Genomic DNA, 21,513 nt, shown 5'->3' on the forward strand with positions numbered 1-21,513 from the left:
TCAGTTTTGTTGTATATATGTCATCTGGCTCTTCTAAGTTAAATGTTTTAAAAGTCTCGCACGGTTGAAGGCCTTACTTACATGAAGTGCATTTGAGTTACTTCAGTAGGTGGATGAAGTGTTCTTGTTCTTCCCTTAGCCCACTGATGAATGATGGCTCAAACTCTGGAAACATTGGAACCCTCAGCACTATACCGACAGCAGCACCTCCTTCTAGCACTGGTGTTCGGAAAGGCTGGCATGAACATGTCACTCAGGACCTGCGGAGCCATCTAGTGCATAAACTGTATGTTCCCGACCTTACCCACTATTCACTTGTGACAGAAACATTTTGTGGCTAATGTCATTGTGACAGTGTTGTGATTTCATCAGCGTCTGATTTAATTCCTGAGTGGTCCCAGGTGACAGTACCTTGGTAGCTGAAGGGGGTTACATCCTTGTTTAGAGAGCCACAGCCACTGCTGGTAGGCCAGAGAATCCTAGACCCTGTATCCCCACAGCAGGCATCATGGCTCTGCCCTGTAGGGGAGCATGAACTGTGACTCATGTCACAGCAGCCAGCACTCCCAGTGCAGCCAGATATGTCCTCTGAGCTCTGAGATGCATGAGGGAACTGGGATTATTAACTCAGAAGCTTTGCTTCCTTTTATGGCTCAAGTTTACAGTTGTAGAGACCCCTGAGAGTTGAGGGTATTTGGGCCTAGTGAGTATAGATGGCATCATGCAGTCAGTGAACATACAGGAAGTTAATAGTTAACTTTTTTGAGCTGGTTAACTTAAATTGAAGGCAAAGTTAACCAACTTGATTTCCTTTTAGTGTTTTTCTTCATTATTTTAATCAAAAATTTTTGTAGTAAGTCCTGACCAGTGTGGCTCAGTTGGTTGGGTGTGATCCATCCCACAAAGTGAAAGGTCACCAGTTCAATTCATGGTCAGGGCACAAGCCTAGGTTGCAGGTTTGGTTCCCAGTCAGGGTGCATATGAGAGGAAACCAATTGATGTTTCTCTCCCTCTCATTCTCCCACCTTTCTTCTTTCTCTAAAAACAAATAAACTAAAAAAAAAAATTTAAGTTTTGTAATAGTTAAAAAGTAGGAATTCAAAATCATATTATTATATATTTTTTAAATTTTTTAAAAAGGAGGGGCAGAGAAGGAGAAAGGGAGAGAAATAATGTGACAGAGAAACATCGATTGGCTGCCTCTCATATGCACCCTGACTGGGAAAGTCAATACTCAGAAATCAAAGGCATTTTTGTACACCAACAATGAAACATCAGAAGCAGAAATCAAGAAAAAAATCCCATTTGATATAGCAACAAGAAAAATAAAATACCTAGGAATAAACCTAACCAAGGAGGTAAAAGACCTGTACTTAGAAAACTACCCAACACTGAAGAAGGAAATCAAGGAAGACACAAACAAATGGAAACATATACCATGTTCATGGATCAGGAGAATTAACATCATCAAAATGTCCATACTCCCCAAAGCAATTTATAGATTCAGTGCAATACCTATTAAAGTACCAATGGCATATTTCACAGACATAGAACAAACACTTCAAAAATTTATATGTAACCGTAAACGACCCTGAATAGCTGCTGCAGTTTTGAGAGAGAAAAGCAAAGTAGGAGGGATCACAATACCTCATACCAAACTGTATTATAAGGCCACTGTAATCCAAACAGCCTGGTACTGGCATAAAAACAGGCACATAGACCAGTGGAACAGAACAGAGAGCCCAGAAATAAACCCAAGTCTCTACAGTCAATTAATATTTGACAAAGGGGGCAGCAACCTAAAATGGAGTAAAAATAGCCTCTTCAGCAAATGGTGTTGGGCAGCTGGACAGCTGCATGCAAAAAAAATGAAACTCAAGCACCAACTTACGCCATACACAAAAATAAATTCAAGGTGGATAAAAGATTTAAATATAAGTTATGACACCATTAAAGTTGTAGAGGAGAACATAGGCAGGAAAATCTCAGATATTTCTTGCAACAACATTTTCACTGATATGTCCCCTAGAGCAAGGGGACATAAAGGAAAGAATAAACAAAGGGGATCTCATCAAAATAAAAAGCTTCTGTGCGGCTAAAGAAAACAGTATTAGAATAAAAAGAGAACCAGCCATATGGGAAAACATATTTGCCAGTGATACCTCAGACAAGGGTTTAATCTTGAAAATATACAAAGAACTTACGCAGCTCCACTCTAAGAAGACAAGCATCCCAATTAAAAAATGGACAAAGGACTTGAACAGACACTTCTCCAAGGAGGATGCACAGAGGATCCAGAGACACATGAAAAGATGCTCAGTAGCACTAGCTATCAGAGAGATGCAAATTAAAACCACAATGAGATACCACTTCACATCGGTCAGAATGGCCATCATAAACAAAGCAACAAACAACAAGTGTTGGAGAGGTTGTGGAGAAAAGGGAACCCTAGTGCACTGTTGGTGGGAATACAGATTGGTACAGCCACTGTGGAAAACAGTATGGAATTTTGTCAAAAAATTGTTAAGTAGAACTGCCTTTAGACCCAGCAGTTCCACTGCTAGAATCATATCCTAAGAACCCTGAAACACCAATCCAAAAGAACCTATGCACCCCAGTGTTCATAACAGCACAATTTACAATAGCCTAGTGCTGGAAGCAACCTAGGTGCCCATCAGTAAATGAATGGATCAAAAAAACTAGGGTACATTTACACAATGGAATTCTATGCAGCAGAAAGAAAAAAGGAGCTCCTACCCTTTGCGACAGTGTGGATGGAACTGGAAAGCATTATCCTAAGTGAAATAAGCTAGGTGGTGAAAGACAAATACCATATGATCTCACCTTTAACAGGAACCTAATCAACAAAACAAACAAACAAGCAAAATATAACCAAAGACACTGAAATAGAGAACAGGCTGACAATGACCAGAAGGGAGAGGGGAGAGAATTTCAGGGGGAAAGGGGAAGGGTTTGCAAGAACAAGTATAAATAACACATAGACAAAAACAAGGGGAGAGGGTGGAAACGAGAGGGAGGTGGGCTGGGATGGGAGTAAAAGGCAGAAAACTGTACTTGAACAACAATTAAAATTAAAAAAAAGAAAAAATATTTTTAAAGGGAGGGCAGAGAAGGAGAAAGGGAGAGAAATAATGTGAGAGAGTAACATCGATTGGCTGCCTCTCATATGCACCCCGACCATATTCCAAACATGTAGCCCAGGCATGTGACCTGACCAGGAATGGAACCAGCAACCTTTACATTTGTGGGACCACATCCACCCAGCTGAGCCACACCAGTTGGGGCACACAATCATGCTATTTTTTTCCTAAGATTTAATTAATTTAGTGAAAAACATCAATGTGTGGTTGCTTCTTGCATGGCCCCAACTGGAGACCTGGCCCAAAACCCAGATATGTGCCCTTGCTGGGAATCAACCCACCAACCCTTTGGTTTGCAGGCTGGCACTCCATCCACTGAGCCACACCAGCCAGGGCAAAATTATACTAGTCTTGAGACGACTGAGCATTTATTATTAATAGCAAAACATTGTTTTGGACTTAAGGTACATCAACAGGTTAGTGTTATCTGTAGGAAATGCTTCATTTGTGGACTCATATCCTAAATAAGAGAGATTGGGGATTTCTCTTAACAGTGTATGGCCCCCATAGGTATGTGACCTTCTCTTTCCATGTCATGTATAAAATGGCAAGATGCTGATGATGTATTGAAAGTGGGTTGATAGATTATGTTGTTTTTTTCAGCGTCCAAGCCATCTTCCCAACACCTGACCCTGCAGCCCTGAAGGATCGCCGCATGGAGAACCTAGTGGCGTATGCTAAGAAAGTAGAAGGGGACATGTACGAGTCTGCCAATAGCCGGGTAGGTTGCCATATGTGTTCCAGCCAGCACAATACCTATGGTAGACAGGACTGCATCTGTCTGGCTTACTTGTCTGGAAATAGGGAATGTGTTATTTGTGTAGACACATCACTTTGAGGTAGCTGACCAGAGAGAATTAGCAGATAAGATATGAGGTCCCTTGCACAACTCTCTTACTACCATATCACCACGACAGCGGTAAATGAGGTATACAGAATTGCATTTTATCCATGAGTGTCGTCCATGTCCATGTGGATGTTGGTTATAATGCTTGTACTGTGTCATTGCCAGCACCAGTAAATATCCAAGCAGATGTTCAATGGTGGAATGAAATATAATGTGCATTTAGTATCTTTTAAGTTCTGTAGTGTAACTAGGAATTCATCAAGAATTTGGGCCTTTGGTTTATTAGTTAGAAGTGTTGAATACTTACCTTTGCCAATGTATGTAATTAAAAAAAATTCATCCTTGTTTGTTAGAGCATACAAATCAGATCATTTGATTTTTGCAGTTTTGACTGTATAATATTAAATATTATTGCTTTTTAGGATGAATACTATCACTTATTAGCAGAGAAAATCTACAAGATACAGAAAGAACTAGAAGAAAAACGGAGATCACGTTTACACAAACAAGGCATCTTGGGTAACCAGCCAGCCTTACCAGCCCCTGGGGCACAGCCCCCTGGGATTCCACAGTCACAACCTGTGAGACCTCCAAGTAAGGCCTTCATTTCATTCTGTTAGCCCTTAGCCTGTTTGCTTATTTGTCCTGTGTTTGGGGTGTGTTTCTAAGTATGTGGAATTAGGTTCTCAGGTAGCCCACAGTTTGGAGACTGATAGTGGTCATGACTTTGTGCATTCGCTTAAGCTTGGACATGGAGCCTCTCTCATGGAGAGGCCCTTTAAAGGGTTTGCTAGTATCAGAGTACACAGTGCTTTGGGACCTGTTGATTGGTTTTAAGTTTGAAGAACTCAATATAAAATTCCTTATTCCTAAATCAAGGATTATTTTAAATAACCATTTGTTTTCTGCCATTATAGATGGGCCCGGGCCCATGCCCCTACCAGTGAATCGCATGCAGGTTTCTCAAGGTATTTAACTATTAATGTGAATCATATTTTGGTTTATCGACAGCCATTAAGAATATTGGTTTTACTGGTTTTGCTCCTTTTTTTTCCTATTTCTTTATATCCCCTCTTTTTCCTTTCATTCCTTTTTGTTGATGAGCAGGATTCATTTCCACAGGCAGTATGAATATGAATTGTATTTGGAAGTTAGAAGAGCATAGGAAAGATCCTCAAGGAGACTGGGAGTAGGATTTAGCTGCTTCTCCCCCCCCCACACACACCCTCCCCTTTTTTTTTAAGGAAAGGTCATTACATTTAGGAAGAGTCTCACAAAAGAGCATTGTAGGTGGGGGTAAGAAACATTTATGAATGTGTGAAAGGAGAGTATCAGGCTTATCCTGGAGCAGTGAGCAGCTCTTGGGGGTGGGGTAAGGTGGGGTGGGGAGAGTGTGATGGCTGCTCTGGGACCTGTGAGCACAGGTGGTTGAGCCCAGCCAGGAGAGTTTGTTCTGAGTCTGCATCAGGCTAGGATATTGGAAGCTGGTCTAAAAACATGAAAGATTCTTTCTCAAGTTGAAATTCTGTGGTTTTTGCTTTGTCAAAGCTGTCATTTTAGCTTGGGGGTGGGCATTTTAAACTTTTTACAGTTTTTGTCAAATTGAGACGTGAGCAGTAGGATGTTTTTACGGATTGTGAGATAAGATGGTGACATTATCCACAAGATTCTAAAGCAAGGCTTTCTTCTGCTGTGTGTAGAGTACTTTGGGAGGGGAGAAGAGGTCATTTTTAAAGTTGCAGTAATCTTATTGAGTACTGAAAAAGACATGGTAGATAAACTGATTTTATGAAGGAAATGGTTTACAGAGGATTGTGGGAAATAACGAAGAACGAGAGGCCATGGTCAGGAGATGCTTAGAGGCTAGTGAGATGTCTTTCATGGTGTGACATTCTTGTGGACTGTGGGCAGCCCTAGGACAGCAAAGATACTGCAAAAATAAGATTTTTCTAGTCTGTAGAGAGAAGGCTGAGGTTGAGAACTGGCCACCTTTGGATGCTTTCTAAACATGTGCAAAATTAAAACCATATTTTGAGTCTTAACCCAGATTGTAACAATAAATATAAACCCAGCTGAAGAGCTAGGAGCCCCAGGTAGGAGTTGGGGGATGAGAACAGGCTTCCTGCAGGAGAGAAGGCAGAAGCCAGATGCTCCAGGAGGTGTTAATGAGGGGTTGACTCAGATGGGTGCCCTGACCTTAGTTAACACCTCTTCCAAAGTTGGTGGCAACATCTTCCCAATGTAGCCTCGTTTCCTTAGTCACTTTGACCCTTTATGTGTACGGTGCTGCTATACCGATCAGTGTTGCCTCGGCCTTGTTTTTTGTGGCTTACCTGACTTCCTACCCTCATCTCCTCATTCTGTCGTGCCTCCCGTTCCCACCCCTACCCACCCCTACCATACCGCCCTGACCACCACTGGTGCCGTATTTACTGGATATGAAAATTCTGTCACTTAATCATCATATCTGATTAGTGGGGTGACTTCCTCTCAGTTGTATGTGTTGAGAATGTGTTCCATCTTAGTTTGATTAGAGTTTACTGGGTGAGTTGTAATTCTGTTTTCCTATAGATAATTTTCCTAATGAACCATTGGGGGTATGTTCACAGGGATGAATTCATTTAACCCGATGTCCTTGGGGAATGTACAGTTACCGCAAGCTCCCATGGGACCGCGCGCAGCATCCCCCATGAACCACCCTGTCCAAATGAACAGCATGGGCTCCGTTCCAGGGGTAAGTCCTGCTTGCCTTAACTCTGCTGAGAAGGCCTCGCCCAAATAAGGAGAATTCTCTAAGCAGTGAAATCGTAGATGTCTAGAATACCATGGTACCTGCTCCTTTGGATTTGGGTTATGTTTTATTTCCTTCATATACAAGTCAGTCTCTCTCTCTTTCTCTCTCTCTCTCTCTTGTCTTCATTACTATAGTGAAAATTATTTGTTTGACCGTTATTTATTTTTATTGGAATGCCAAATTCATAGGAACTTGCGACTCTCTGAAAAAATGGGAGTTCTGTACCTGGAGTAGGCAGCCTTAGATTTGTGGCCAGGAGGGACTTGTCAGTGTCTGTTGACTCCTACAGCTTACTCTCCTGAGGTTGCTTTCTAGATGCTTCAGAGAACTCATACGTGCATATTTTGAACTTTAAATTATAGCATGCTATTGATTTCTATCCAGAGGAGAATCTGAAGCTAACTCATTAGAAACTTTGCATGAGAAAGCAGGCAAAGTGCCTGGAAGCTGTAATGTCTTACTGAGTGGTGTTTCTCTTCACAAGAAGTAGGGAGGATTTGAAGATTTCTGTCTCTTCCAGTTTGTCTTGAATACTTCAGCCCTTGTCCTCTGAACCTTCTGTGATGCTTTGTGTTTTAGATGGCCATTTCTCCTTCCCGAATGCCTCAGCCTTCGAACATGATGGGTGCACATGCCAACAACATGCTGGCCCAGGCACCAGCACAGAGCCAGTTCCTGCCGCAGAACCAGTTCCCTTCATCCAGTGGGGCAATGAGTGTGAACAGTGTAGGCATGGGACAACCAGCAGCCCAAACAGGCGTGTCACAGGTACACCGTTCACCTTTGGGCCACTTACATTGATATAGCCCCGTGTTCCTACTGACCTGAGCATGTCTTGTTTTGTGGAAATTAGACTTCTGGACTGCACGTTTCATTTGAATTGATAGTGTTAATTTGGGGTTTTCATTATTATTTTCTTGTTTTTTATTTGTGTCTTTTAAATTCTAAGTTTCATATGCAATCCTGAGAGACATTGAATTTTAAAGTGAGTAGGGAGAGGCCCCATGAGTTCACTACTAACAATTGGTTTGTGCATCCTGTTGCCTGTCCCTGAACTGTCCAGGTGAAGTCAAGCTAACTGGGTCAGTTGAGTAGTTGTCCTGTTATTGAATGTATTTTTACTTATTCAGCCTAAACCTGAAGAGAACTATTTTCCACTCATTTTACTACCTTTTATCCCCTTTTGTTAATTGTTACAGTACATTAGAAGTGCTGCTATATATATATATATATATATATATATATGTATGTGCACACATTTTAAATAGGCCAAACCTTCCCCCAAAACATGAAGTTCATGTTTTAAATTTTTTAACATGAAGTGATACTGAATAAAAGAACTTGAGTACATTAGATTTACTCTCTAAATGCCTACCCATTAATTCTTAATTTCCCTTACATGTTACTGCTCTAGAACAGGGATCAGCAAATTTGATTTTTGTGGATTCTTTGTCTTAACTATTTAGCTCCATCATTGCAAGACAAAAACAGCCACAGCCATGTTCATTCCTACATAAATGAATGAGCGTGCTATGTTCCAATAAAATTTGAGTACAAAGCCTTAACTGGTGTGGCTTAGTGGATTGAGTGCAGGCCTGTGAACCAAAGGGTTACCAGTTTGATTCCCAATCAGGACACATGCCTGGGTTGTGGGCCAGGGCCCCAGTAGAGGTCACGCAAGAGGCAGCCACACATTGATGTTTGTCTCCCTCTCTTTCTCCCTCCCTTCCCCTCTATAAAAATAAGTAATTAAAATCTTAAAAAAAAAAACAGCTTAGTACAAAAACAGGCAGCTAGGTGCCTTTGGTTATGGGCAGTAATTTGCAGGCTCTTGTTCTAGATGGGTGATTTGGAATCACTTTTTCAAAGGTCTGCAGGTATTCTGCAGCGTGTCCTCAGTTGAGACCTGCACTGAAACATTTCAGTATTTCAATAACTCATTTTTTAAAAAAGATAAATGTCTTTTCTGTTGGTCTTAGCTGTGGGTGGATATTATGGAGCATGAAGCTAGTCAGCTGAGTGGATATATTTGTTTAAGCCAGAACCTTCGACAGTAAATCAAAGTATAAGAGAGAATTGATAGTGTTAATTTTATTGGAAAGTGCACATTGTATAATAAGTGTACTGCAGGATGAATTTTTGTAAATTGAATGCCTGTGAAACCAGACCTCTTCAAGAAACCATGATTAAATTTTCATACATTTAATTCTTTGAATCTGTTGCTGCATTTTCAAATGGGGAAAGTAATTTTAACATACTCTGTTCCCTCTGTTAGGGACAGGTGCCTGGTGCTGCTCTTCCTAACCCTCTGAACATGCTTGGGTCCCAGCTTCCTTGCCCACCAGTGACACAGTCACCATTACACCAGACGCCACCTCCTGCTACCACAGCCACTGGCATGCCATCTCTCCAGCATCCGACAGCTCCTGGGATGACTCCTCCTCAGCCAGCAGCTCCCACCCAGCCATCAACTCCTGTGTCATCCTCTGGGCAGACTCCCACCCCAACTCCTGGCTCAGTACCCAGTGCCAGCCAAGCCCAGAGCACCCCTACAGTCCAGGCAGCAGCCCAGGTGACCCCGCAGCCTCAGACCCCAGTTCAGCCCTCATCCGTGGCCACCCCTCAGTCATCACAGCAGCAGCCAACGCCTGTGCACACCCAGGCTCCTAGCACACCGGTGAGCCTCTCTGTCTGTCATCTTTGGCCTGAGACTCTTAGATGAAAACTTTCCCATTAAAAATTCTGTCATGAAGTTGCTGCGGCATCTTGGTACAACCCCAAAAAGTAACTGCACTTTATTGGAACCATAATGAGCCCTGGCTGGTGGCTCAGTTGGTTGGAATGGTGTCCCATACACCAAAAAGTTGCAGGTTCACATGCCCAGGTTGCAGGTTTGACCCCTGGTCAGGGTGTGTGCAGGAGATAACCAATCAATGTTCTCTTCTCTTTTCTTCTTCCTCCTCCTCCTTCCTCCTCCTTCCTTCTTCCTCCTTCTTCCTTCATTTTCTTCTTTTCTCTCCCTCCCTCCCTCCCTCCCTCCCTCCCTCTCTCTCTCTCTCTCTCTCTCAAATCAATAAATATACCCTCAGATGAGGGTTAAAATTAAAAGAAAAAGAACCATAATGAGCTGTGTTTTGTTTTCACATTGGCTCCAGAGGCTGTATTTGGTAGGGCATGACTTGTGATGATCTTCTGTAATTAAGTGAGTTTGCAAAAATCAGCAATTACAAAGAAATAACATGTGGATCCTCTGTAGAATTTGAAAACTATTTCTATATAGGAGCAGTGTGTTTCCCATTTTCTGTCCTAGATGGATGTCTTCTGTGTTTCAGTAGTTTTTCTCTTAACATCATAAGAATGTGGTCACGCCCCTGATGTGTGTGCTTTGACTTTGCCTATCAGCCTTGTTTTCAACTGGAAGCATTTTCTTTTTAATGACAGAATGGCAGACCCAGGTTAATGCTTCCTCTTCCTCAGATCTGCCCAGTACTCCATGCACCTGCCAGTGGTGCCCCGTCTGCATGCTTTCCTAGGCTGCTGGGCTGTCCCACTGACCCAAGGGACCTAAGGCAGCGCTCTTATCACCTCCACCTCCCATCCCAGTTATCACGAAAATCTTAGTATCAGTTTTCTTACCAGTCTAACTTAAAAACACCTCTTCCCCTGAGGACTGAAGATATTTATAAAATATCATTATTAACCCCAACAAAAAGCCCAAGATAACATTACTATTTTTCTCTAAAGCCTTTCTAACTTTACGTTATTTATTTGTTTACTTTAAATTCTGTTGGGTAAGACTTTCAAAATTTAGAGTTCTTTTAGTGGTTCCTTCTCTTAATATTTATTTCTCTGCTTCCAAATACCACCACTGTTCCTACAATTAACAAGCTATATATTTTTATTCCATATAGGCACTTTATTCCCCTTCCTACGTATATACTTATGTATTTATAATTTAGCCTTTAACCATAAACATTAATGATCTTACTGGAAGGAATTCATTTTAAAATAGGAGGTTCTGTGGCTTAGGTAGAAAAACTTGTAGAAAATAATTTTATATCCACATGTAAAAAGCTCAGCTGTTTTATCTCTGCATTCTTGGCAAGAAGTCAGTTGTGTTTCTGTGTGATGTTGTCTTCCTGTAGAACTCCTATTTGAACTTTTGTTCTTCAGTTCTCACAAATAGGGATGCTTATTAGGTCAGTGTTGAGAAATGTTAACACAGAACTGTATTTGGGGTGAGCAACAGTATAAGATAACTTATATTGTTTTGTTAACAGAGATAAGCAATTTGGGTTTTTTTTACAGCTTTCCCAGGCAGCAGCCAGCATTGAGAACAGAGTACCCACTCCTTCCTCAGTGGCCAGTGCCGAAACCAACTCCCAGCAGCCAGGACCCGAATTACCAATGCTGGAAGTGAAGGCTGAGGTCAAGACCGAGGACACTGAGCCTGATGCCAGTGAACCCAAGGGGGAGCCTGGGTCTGCGGTAGGTGCCAGGGGTCTACCATGGATGTCCCTGCTTTTTGTTTCCTTTTTCTTTCTTTAAAGATTTTTATTCATTTATTTTGAAAGAGTGGGGAGGTAGGGAGAAACATTGATGTGTGAGAAAAACATCAACTGGTTGCCTCTTGGTCCCCACCTGGGGACCTAGCCCACAACCCAGGCATGTGCCCTGACTGGGATTTGAACCAGCAACCTTTTGGTTCACAGACCAGTCCACTGAGCCACACTAGCCAGGGCTTGTCTTATTATCCTGTTTAATCTATTTGCTACTTGAACCCATATGGTATGGCTGGCTGGCCTGGCTTTCCTTTTCCTCTTCCTCTTCCTTTTCCTTTTCCTTTCCCTTTCCCTTTCCCTTTCCCTTTCTTTCCTCTTTCTTTCTCAGAAATGATTAATTTTGATTTTTATAAATACGTTCAGTCTTCCACTTTTTAACTGGACTATTTCATTTTGGGGGGTTTAAGTTGTATGAGTTCTTTATATATTGTGGCTATTAACGCTTTATCAGATATATCATTTGCAAATATCTTGTCCCATTCAGTAGGTTGTATTTTTTTGTTGATGGTTTCCTTCACTATGCAAAAGCTTTTTATTTGATGTAGTCCCATTTCTTTTTCTTGATTTTTTTCTTTGGACTTCCTTGCTCAAGAAGATATATCCTGAAAGATATTGCTAAGAGTGATGGCAAAGAGTTTATTGCCTATGTTTTCTTCTAGGAGTTCTATTGTTTCATGTCTAACATATCAGTCTTTAATCCATTTTGAGTTTATTTTTGTATACGATATAAGAAAGTGGTCTAATACCATATTTTGCATTAATCTGTAGAGTTTTGCCAATGCACTTATTGAAGAGACTGTCTTTAATCCATTGCATATCCTAGTCTCCTTTGTTGTAGATTAATTAATTGACCTATACAAATGATTTATCTCCAGATTCTCTATTCCATGAATATATGTATCTTATTGTTGTGCCAGTACCATACTGTTTTGATTTTTGTGGGTTTTGTAGTATAGTTTGATATTAGGCAGCCTAATACTTCATAATTTTGTTCTTTCTCAAGATTTCTTTGGCTATTAAGGGTCTTTTGTGGTTCCATATAAATTTTAGGATTAGTTCTCATTCTGAGAAGAATTTCATTGGTATTTTGATAGGGATTGAATTGAATCTGTATATTGTAAAGACATTTTAATAGTATAAATCCTTCCAATCCGCGAGCAAGGTATATATTCTTCCATTTGTTTGGTTTTTGTTTAATTTCTGTCTTTGGTGTCTTAACAGTTTTCAGAGTACAGGTCTTTCTCTTTGGTCAAATTTATTCCTAGATATTTTACACTTTATGATGCAATTATAAATGGGATAGTTTTTTTACATTTCTTCTGATCATTTGGTATTGGTACAGTATATAGAAGCAACATATTTTTTATATTGATTCTGTATCCTGAAGTTTTACTGAAGTCATTTATTGGTTTTAATAGTTGAGTTTTACTTCTTCCTTTCCAGTTTGGATGCCTTTTATTTCTTTGTTTTGTCTTATTGCTATGGCTAGGACTTCCAATATTAGAGAAGTAGTGAAGTTGAAGAGAAGTAGTGATCATGGGCGTCCTTGTTTGTTCCTGATCTTAGATAAAATAAAAGTCCAGGACCCGATGACGTCTACCAAACATTCAAAGGAGAATTAATACCTATCCTTCTTAACATTATTTTTTAAATGAAGAAGAAGAAACACTTCCAAACTATTTTATGAAGCCAGCATTAATTATCCTGATACCAAAACCAGATAAAGACATTACAAAAAAAGGAAATTACAGGCCAGTATCCTTGAACATAGATACAGAAGTTCTCAACAAAATATTAGCAAGCCAGATTCAACAGTGCATTTAAAAGATTATACACTGTCCCAACTGGTGTGGCTTAGTGGATTGAGTGCTGGCCTGAGAACCAGAAGGTCTCTGGTTTGATTCTCAGTCAGGGTACATGCCTGGGTTGCAGGCCAGGTGCCCAGTAAGGGATGCACAAGAGGCAAACACATTGATGTTTCTCTCCCTCTCTTTCTCCCCCTTTTCCCCTCTCTCTAAAAATCGATCAATCAATCAATCAATCTTAGAAGAAGAAAAAAGATTATGCACCATGACAAAGTAGGATTTATCCCAGGGATGGAAGTATGTTTCAACATCCATAAATCAATTAATGTGATACATTAATAAAATAAAGGATAAAAACCACATGATCATCTCAATAGATGCAGAAAAGGCATTTGACAAAATTTAACATCCTTTTATGATAAAAACTCAAAAAAAGATTTAGTAGGACTATATCTCAACATAATAAAAGCCATTTTTGACAGACCCACAGCTAATGCAATCAGTGGTGTAAAGGCTTGCATTTCAAATGTTTGGATCATTTAGCAATTTTTTCATTGCCATTTTTTATTTATAGTTCTGCAGAGTTAGATTGTGCAAGGGATGTATTGGTTTACTAATTAACCTGTGGCAAAAGTTGAAACTGACTGTGGGCTTGAATCCAGCCTATAAATGTGTTTTGTTTAGCTCACAGAATATTTCTGAAGTGGGAAATCAGAAATTAAACTAAATTTTTGGATTTTCTTGAAAAAAATGAGAAGCTCTGTCAGCATTGTTCTCGCAGTCTTCTGTGGTAGCAGTCTGGGTGGAACCGTCAGCACGGCCTTTAGATGGGTGTGACCTCTCCAGTTTGCCAGAGTCTTCATTACTTCCTGCCATCTCACACCTTACCTGCTGCAGCATTCATTTATTTTACCTGCCTGGCCCTCTGAGCAATTTGGTTTTTTATCTCTGCCCCAATTTTCCAGGAGATTTTTGTTCCAAACTGGAAATACCTATATGTAGAACTATCAAGCAGGTGATAGTAGGTATATGTGTATATGCAATTTTTAAGCAGTCTAACATATAAATTTTTTTTGTTAAATATTTTATTTATTTATTTTTAGAGCAGGAAGGGAGGGAGATAGAGAGAAACATCAATGTGCGGTTGCTTGGGGTTATGGCCTGCAACCCAGGAATGTACCCTGGCTGGGAATTGAACCTGGGACACTTTGGTTCCCAGCCCACGCTCAATCCACTGAGCTACGCCAGCCAGGGCTTAAAATTTTTAAATTAAGACTGTAATTGTACTAGTACTATGTTAAAGCAACCCAACTGACACCAAATACTCTATTTCTTTTTGTGAGAGAGAGAAAGAAGGATAAATGCAGCTGTGACTAGGAGAAGGTGTCAACAAACCTTCTAAAAACTCTGAGTTACAGGAAGGTTTCTTAATTTCCATGTGTAATTATCTATATATTTGTTTTTTCAAGATGCTGGAGGAGGATCTACAAGGATCTTCCCAAGTTAAAGAAGAATCAGACACAACAGAGCAGAAATCAGAACCAATGGAAGTAGATGAAAAGAAACCAGAAGTAAAAGTAGAAGCTAAAGAGGAAGAAGAAAGCACTGCTAATGGTGCCACCTCTCAGTCAGCATCTCCTTCACAGCCACGCAAAAAAAGTAGGTTGTGTCATCTTGAACTTACTGAACTGTGCTGCTTTGCCATTGTGTTGTGATTCCATACTGTGGATTACAAGCTAATGCAGAAAGGGAAGGTGGGGTATAAGGGAACAACTAAACAGTAATGGGGAAATGGTAATGGGGGCGAAAAATAAAGATTAAAAAAAATTTTTTTAAAGAGTCAATCCTGGGCTTTAAAAAAGCTAATGCAGAAAAAGAATTTCATCTCCCCTTTTACTTTTTTGCCTGCTGTTCCCCAAGTAGAAATGGTGACACCAAGCTGGACACCAAGCTGGACTACTGCCTGAGGACCCATAGGTTCATGGCAGGACTGAGAAACAAGCCTTGGCTCTAGGGGGCAGCCCAGGGGCACAGCTCTCTTCTGAGATGTCCTGGCTGTGGGACCAGAGTTGAAATTGCATCTTAGTCTTGAGCAGGCCAAGGTTCTTGGGCTTTTTTTGGCAAGGCATGAACAACCACTGACAGATTTGAGCAGGAAGATGACCAAAAGCCATGGTGTTAGGGAAATCATCATGGTAACAGCACACATGTAGGAGCTTGTAGGTTTCTGCTGCTACAGATAGGAAACTAAGTGCCCAAAGTAATGGGGTGGTGGAGTGGGACCCAGTGACCTAGTGCAGAAGGAGTAGGGGCAGGTAAGTGAAGATGTTTTAGGTTCTGAGTTGTGTGTGTTAAGCTAGTCTCACAATGGATGTGATTTTAAAAATCACATTGGAGAGGTGTCCAGAAAGTAAGGAGGTGGCAGGGTGTTGGAAAATTGTCAGGCGACCCTTAGAAATGTGAGATTGGGGCCCAGGAAGTTCAGGGTTGCAGGTTATACATTTGGAAAAGACGGTGGAAAAATGTTCAAATCTGTTGTTGTATAGTTCTGCTACTGGAAGGGACTCTCTGGCGATTATGGAGTACAGCAGTTCTTAAATTTTTGGTCTCAGACCTCTTTATATTCTGAAAATTGAGGACCCCAGAGATTTTTTTGTGTGGATTATCTGTCACTGTCTACTCTATTAGAAAATAAAGCTATATGCTCAAATAGGAATTTTTAACATGTAATTAATTTAAAAACATGTTACATAACACCCATAAATAACATTTTTATGGGGAAAAGCTTTTCCAAAATAATTAGTAATTAGTGAGTATAATTGACATTGGTTTTATAATTTTGTGGCTCAGAGAGATAAGTGAAGGAACACACCTGGATTCTCATATCTGCCCTTGCCTTCACTCTCTTATATTACATTGGTTGAAGTACATGGAGAGAATCCAGTCCCACTCCAGATAGGTAGTTGATAAAGGGAAGAATAACAACCTTTTCAGATGGTTGTGAATTGTTTTTTATTTTTATTTTTTGATACTACAACAAAACTCAAGTGGAAGTTTCTTCAAGATGAGTTGCAGTGTGAATCTGAATCCTTAGCACTGAGTTTTTCATACTCTGACATTAGGATCCATTTGTCTGTCTTGTACTTTGTATGGATCCTTTTCCCTTGTGTGATTTTCTTTAATTTGTTAAATTGATTTTAATCAATTTAAAGGGAAGGGAGGGAAGAGAGAGAGAGACCTCGATCAATTGCCTCTCGTACACACCCCCAAGTGAGGACCAAACTGGCAACTAGGCATGTGCCCTGACTAGGAATTGAACCTGCTGTGACCTTTTGGTTTACAGGACGACATTCCAACCAACTAAGCCACACTGGCCATGGTCAGCCAGGTGTTTTCTTTTCCACAGGAGGTCAGTAAGGACATATGGTAGTCCTTGGCTCTGATGGCAGTAAACTTAAGGAAACTTCTCAGGGCTACGGTTTTCATCTCTCAGTATACTCGATGCATGCCATTTTCCAACTAAAACATTAAATGTTTATGGTATTTTAATCTGAGTTTTAAGTTATAGTGTACCATGTATCTGTTGTAGAAAGTCTTTTCAAAATAGAAAGAGGAAATCTCACATCACTTAAAACCAACTCATCAGAACTCTGTTGTATTTGCCTCTCATTGGTCAGTTTTCTATGCATAAGATGTGTGTGAGCAAAGTGGGGTTGTCACACACACTGCTAACTGACCTGCCTCTTGCCTTCAGAAGCTATTGCGCACATTTTCCTGTGTCATTAGAACTCATTTGGGATTCGTATGAATGTGCCATCTTGAATGTATTTGGCAGCCACTGTTTATCCTTGAATTGGTGACAACGGAAAATGTAGTAGGCAATGGGATGACTTAGAGATTGGAAAAATGGGCATTGATAAATGTGGGAGAGAACAGTACAGAACTTTTGGGGAAAATATTTTTATAGCTCTGTCACTGTGCACATTTATGAGGTTATAGTGTAAGATTTTGTCTCCGATAGTCTGAGTTTACTTCAGCCAAAAACAGGGAAGTTTCATCAGAGAAGGAAAGGTCCCTTCCAGTGAAATGACTTACTACCACCATTTGATCACTGAAGAACATTTGGGAGTGAGCTTCATTTTCTGTCACAACACAGTTTTAATGTTGGAATCCTCCTACTAAAGAAGTATACTTAATGTTGTATTTTGCCTTGTAACATGGATGTAGTTTTTAGAAACCCCAACATTACTGTACTTTTAGGAAATCCTGAATTTGTAACTTTGGAATGTCTATAGACTCAACTGAATGAGAACCCTTAGAAACTTCGAGGCTGGGAGAGAGATGATTCAAGCTCTCAGAAATGGCCCAGGCTTCCATCTGAAGTGTCAAGGAGTCTGGGTGCCTCATAAATAGTGTTCTCTCCTCATGCTTTCTAACTGCAGTCTTTAAGCCGGAAGAATTACGCCAGGCTCTTATGCCAACCCTAGAAGCACTGTATCGACAGGATCCAGAGTCCTTACCTTTTCGCCAGCCTGTTGATCCCCAGCTCCTAGGAATTCCAGTAAGTTCATACAGTAAAAATATATTATAACTTTACCAGTGTAACTCATAAGTATCCATGTTTTATTTCTTAAAATTGGGTAAAATAACAACCTTGTTTCAAACACTTTTTTCCTAATGTAAAAATCAGTTTGCTGTCAAAACAGTAATACATCTTTGGCTTATTGAAATGTGTGTTTCCCACCTGTTTTGTGAAGCCACAGGGTCCATGGAGGGGTTGGGCTGCGTGAGAGAGGAGCATGCCCGGGGTGCACCACCCACTTGCTCTGGCAGCTCACTTTGTATTTGGGGTTTTGTGTAAGACTTGGTCTGAAAAATGGATTTAAAGACTTGATGACCATTAATTATAAAACACATGGGCCTCTCACTTTGATATCCTGGATAGTCTTGCAAAGGCCATGGTGACCCGATAGATTCTATTAAGTTGTATTACTATTTTTGTTTCTGTTTTTGTGTTTATCTTGGAATTTCATTTTGCTTGGTAGAACCAAGAGTGAATCTTTAGAAAAACATATTGTCTGATAAATTTGCTCACCATTATAATTCATTGCATGAAAATTTTTATTTTTAAAATCTTATATTAAAAAGCATCTTTTATTACACAGTTGTTTTAATATCATTTTTCTTTAACTTTGCCTTTGAAGGAATTTGATCACATTTGAAAATATTAATTATAATTTCAGTAAAATTAGGATGATCAGTTTATTTTTGTCAATTCTCATTTCTTGCTGTTGGAAACAGATGTCGTTCAGTACATTTCTATTTTATTTTAAGAGATAAGGCTGGTATTTGGAATTTGAGCTATTCACTAGATTGAGGCCATTTTGTCTTTAAGGATTACTTTGACATCGTGAAGAACCCCATGGACCTTTCCACCATCAAGCGGAAGCTTGACACAGGGCAGTACCAAGAACCCTGGCAGTACGTGGATGACGTCTGGCTGATGTTCAACAATGCCTGGCTCTATAATCGCAAGACGTCTCGGGTCTATAAGTTCTGCAGTAAACTGGCAGAGGTGTTTGAGCAAGAAATTGACCCTGTTATGCAGTCTCTTGGATATTGCTGTGGACGCAAGGTACAGTTTAAACTCCCTCTAGAAAATGATCTTTCCTAGTTAATCCAGCAGTATGATAATATGGTAGATTCAACATTTTGGCCACACCTGTGTGCTCAGAAGTACCCAGGTGGAGTCTGGTATTTTGTAAAACAGTTGATTGCTTGAAGTGATATATAATGAATGATCAAAGCTAGAGGTGCTTATTGGGGAAGGCCTTGGGTGAGGCATTTCTGCTTGCCCATGTGTGCATTCTCTATCAGTAATAAATGTCAGACGCTAATTCTGTAACATTATATCAAGAAATGTCTTTAAAGAGCTGTGAAAATTGTGAGAAAATTATCTAGTATACTAACAAATAATTTACTGGCTGAATCTAACCCACCATAGTGGACTAGAACATTAAATGACAATAAATGGGATATATTTTTAGTATCTTCTCCTTTGCTTTTGCAGTATGAGTTTTCCCCACAGACTTTGTGCTGCTACGGGAAGCAGCTATGTACAATTCCTCGAGATGCAGCCTACTACAGCTATCAGAATAGGTAAGCATTGAGCAGCTTCCTGAATTACAGGACAAAAGGAAGGTTTTAGCGCAAGGCATGTTTGTCTGCTTGTAGCCCAGGTACATTAATTCTTTCTTAAAGTTCCAATTAAAGGAGCCACAATTTCAGTGTTTCTTGGTCACTCAGGTACAGGATCTTGATATTAAGGAATGCTTTTACAGTGTAAAAATTTAAGCTCACAACTACTTGCTGCATTACTTGGATCAAGTCCATTCTTTCTTAAGCCATGGTCTAGATTCTAAAATGTAACCATATAAGAAAGAGCCTAGAGTTGAAAGTAACTCTAATAAAGATTGGCATGCCTTTTTTGAGATAATAATATAGTTGAAACATTGTATTTTGCTATTCCCCATGTAAATACTTGCCTAGATAATTTGGCCTGGACAATCTGATAGAAAGACTTGCGTTGGTGCTAAAACCATAGACTTTTTGGTTTTAATTAGTAGCACAATACAAGATGGGATCCAGTGTTTTATTGAGTTCAAGAAAAACTCCTCTTATAAGATGGCCATTTCAGGGTTTTGTGAGTGGTAGGTATGCATGAGTAATATTTGCCATTCTCTTCAAATGTTGATAGTTTATAAAGAATAGATCTCCTGTCTTAAGTAAAGGGAGAATGAAATACTATTTTATGTTGATTCCCCACACAAATATGATTTTAATATTTGGGGGTTGTTTTGAAAATTAAGCTACTTGCATCCAGTATTTTAAGTGGCCACATGTTGCCATAGCATGAGGGCATTTTGCCTTAAAGCACAGGTTATAAATCTTGGTCAAATTCAGTTACATTGCCTCCATTTTATGAATTGGCAACTAGATTCTTTATATTATGACCAAGAAGAAGCTTCATGCCTACTCCTCATCTTCAGGTTGAAATGTCAAATATCAAACATTAGGCTTTGATATTTTTATATTTTGATCTTGTTTGCTTAGTAATTCCATATGTTCTAGTATTTTGAAGAAGATGAGTAGGGAGCTTTCTGTTATTTATTCAGAGGTTCGTGCATAGGCTTGAATTATTTGAAATTTTGAAATTATTTTTCTTGCAATTGTTTTTAAATTATTTAATTTTTAAAACTCCATATTCAAGGTTATTAATAACTTTCATCAAAGTCCTACTTTAAAAAAAATTCTTGACCTAAAAATCTTTCAAGAAAAGGTTTCTAGCCTTGCCCAGCTTGCTTATCCAAGTACCATATGGTGCAGTGAAATGCTGGTAAGGGGAAGAGATGGATACCCCAGAAAGGAACCTGTACTGGAGGTGCAGCCTGTACAACTGTCCTGCTGAAAAATGTTTTTTTTAACATTTGGAATTTAATTTCTGTCTCAGTTTACCCTTCTGTCAATAGAAGTATTTTAGGACAAAGTTTGAAGTGACACCATAGCCCTTGCATAATGGAATCTTTCCCACAGTGACAAGTGTTCTGAAAGCTCTAGCCTGTCCAATTAATTACAGCTTTAGCTTCTTAACCTTCAGCACTTCCCATAAAATATCAAGCCTAACCTTCCTCTTTGTGATATGGGCACAATAGCACCTTCCCTGATAGTCTCAGTTGTCAGTCTTCAGTGAAATAATAAATAGGGATTCACTTTGGAAACTGTTATGTGCCAAGCAAAATAAAGTTACGAAATTTTAAGAGAATAGGTTAAAATAAACTGTATGCTGAAAAATGCCCCTGTCACTGGGTGCCCAACACAGTTTGGGTATAGAAGGAGGAACAGGCAACACATTGCTTGCCACCATCTGTATAAAGTTTGGGGCCTTTCATTGTTGATTTCATTGTGCCCGAGTCCTTTGACCCTTCCTTTGCTGATTGCACAGATTTTCACAGTATTTAAGTTCAATAGAATCGAAGCATCAGGGTACACTACTTACCCCTTGGAGGAGGTTATTGATGGGGAGTGTGCATTAAGAGAAATGTAAATAAAATATAAATAAAGAGTTGTTTTAATATATTTTATAAGTATAGGCACACTACTCAGCTTAATCTCACAAGGTATGCTTTCTAGAATACTCAACTTGAAGAGATTTAACATGTGATTTTTAAAAATTCTAATCCTCATCTGAGGACATTTTTTCATTGCTTTTAGAAAGGGAGAGAAACATTGATGTGAGAAAGAAACATCAATAGGTTATCTCCTGTGTGTGCCACAGCCTAGGCAT

The 21,513-nt window shown here is 39.7% G+C and overlaps 1 protein-coding gene across 1 annotated transcript in view; it reads left to right on the forward strand.

Annotated features, from left to right (window-relative positions):
- The window catches only part of LOC114495032 (CREB binding protein), a 157,134-nt gene that overhangs the window by 103,787 nt on the left and 31,834 nt on the right, over nucleotides 1–21,513 (forward strand). The window contains exons 8-19 of the mRNA XM_028510221.2: nucleotides 140–286; nucleotides 3,765–3,882; nucleotides 4,431–4,602; nucleotides 4,926–4,976; nucleotides 6,618–6,742; nucleotides 7,382–7,570; nucleotides 9,078–9,479; nucleotides 11,111–11,290; nucleotides 14,639–14,828; nucleotides 17,612–17,730; nucleotides 18,565–18,804; nucleotides 19,240–19,328. Of these exons, the coding sequence (XP_028366022.1) occupies nucleotides 140–286; nucleotides 3,765–3,882; nucleotides 4,431–4,602; nucleotides 4,926–4,976; nucleotides 6,618–6,742; nucleotides 7,382–7,570; nucleotides 9,078–9,479; nucleotides 11,111–11,290; nucleotides 14,639–14,828; nucleotides 17,612–17,730; nucleotides 18,565–18,804; nucleotides 19,240–19,328 (2,022 nt within the window). The remainder of the gene's footprint in view (nucleotides 1–139; nucleotides 287–3,764; nucleotides 3,883–4,430; nucleotides 4,603–4,925; nucleotides 4,977–6,617; nucleotides 6,743–7,381; nucleotides 7,571–9,077; nucleotides 9,480–11,110; nucleotides 11,291–14,638; nucleotides 14,829–17,611; nucleotides 17,731–18,564; nucleotides 18,805–19,239; nucleotides 19,329–21,513) is intronic.

This window comes from Phyllostomus discolor, chromosome 3 (genome assembly GCF_004126475.2).
Source record: "Phyllostomus discolor isolate MPI-MPIP mPhyDis1 chromosome 3, mPhyDis1.pri.v3, whole genome shotgun sequence".
NCBI classification, from domain to species: domain Eukaryota; kingdom Metazoa; phylum Chordata; class Mammalia; order Chiroptera; family Phyllostomidae; genus Phyllostomus; species Phyllostomus discolor.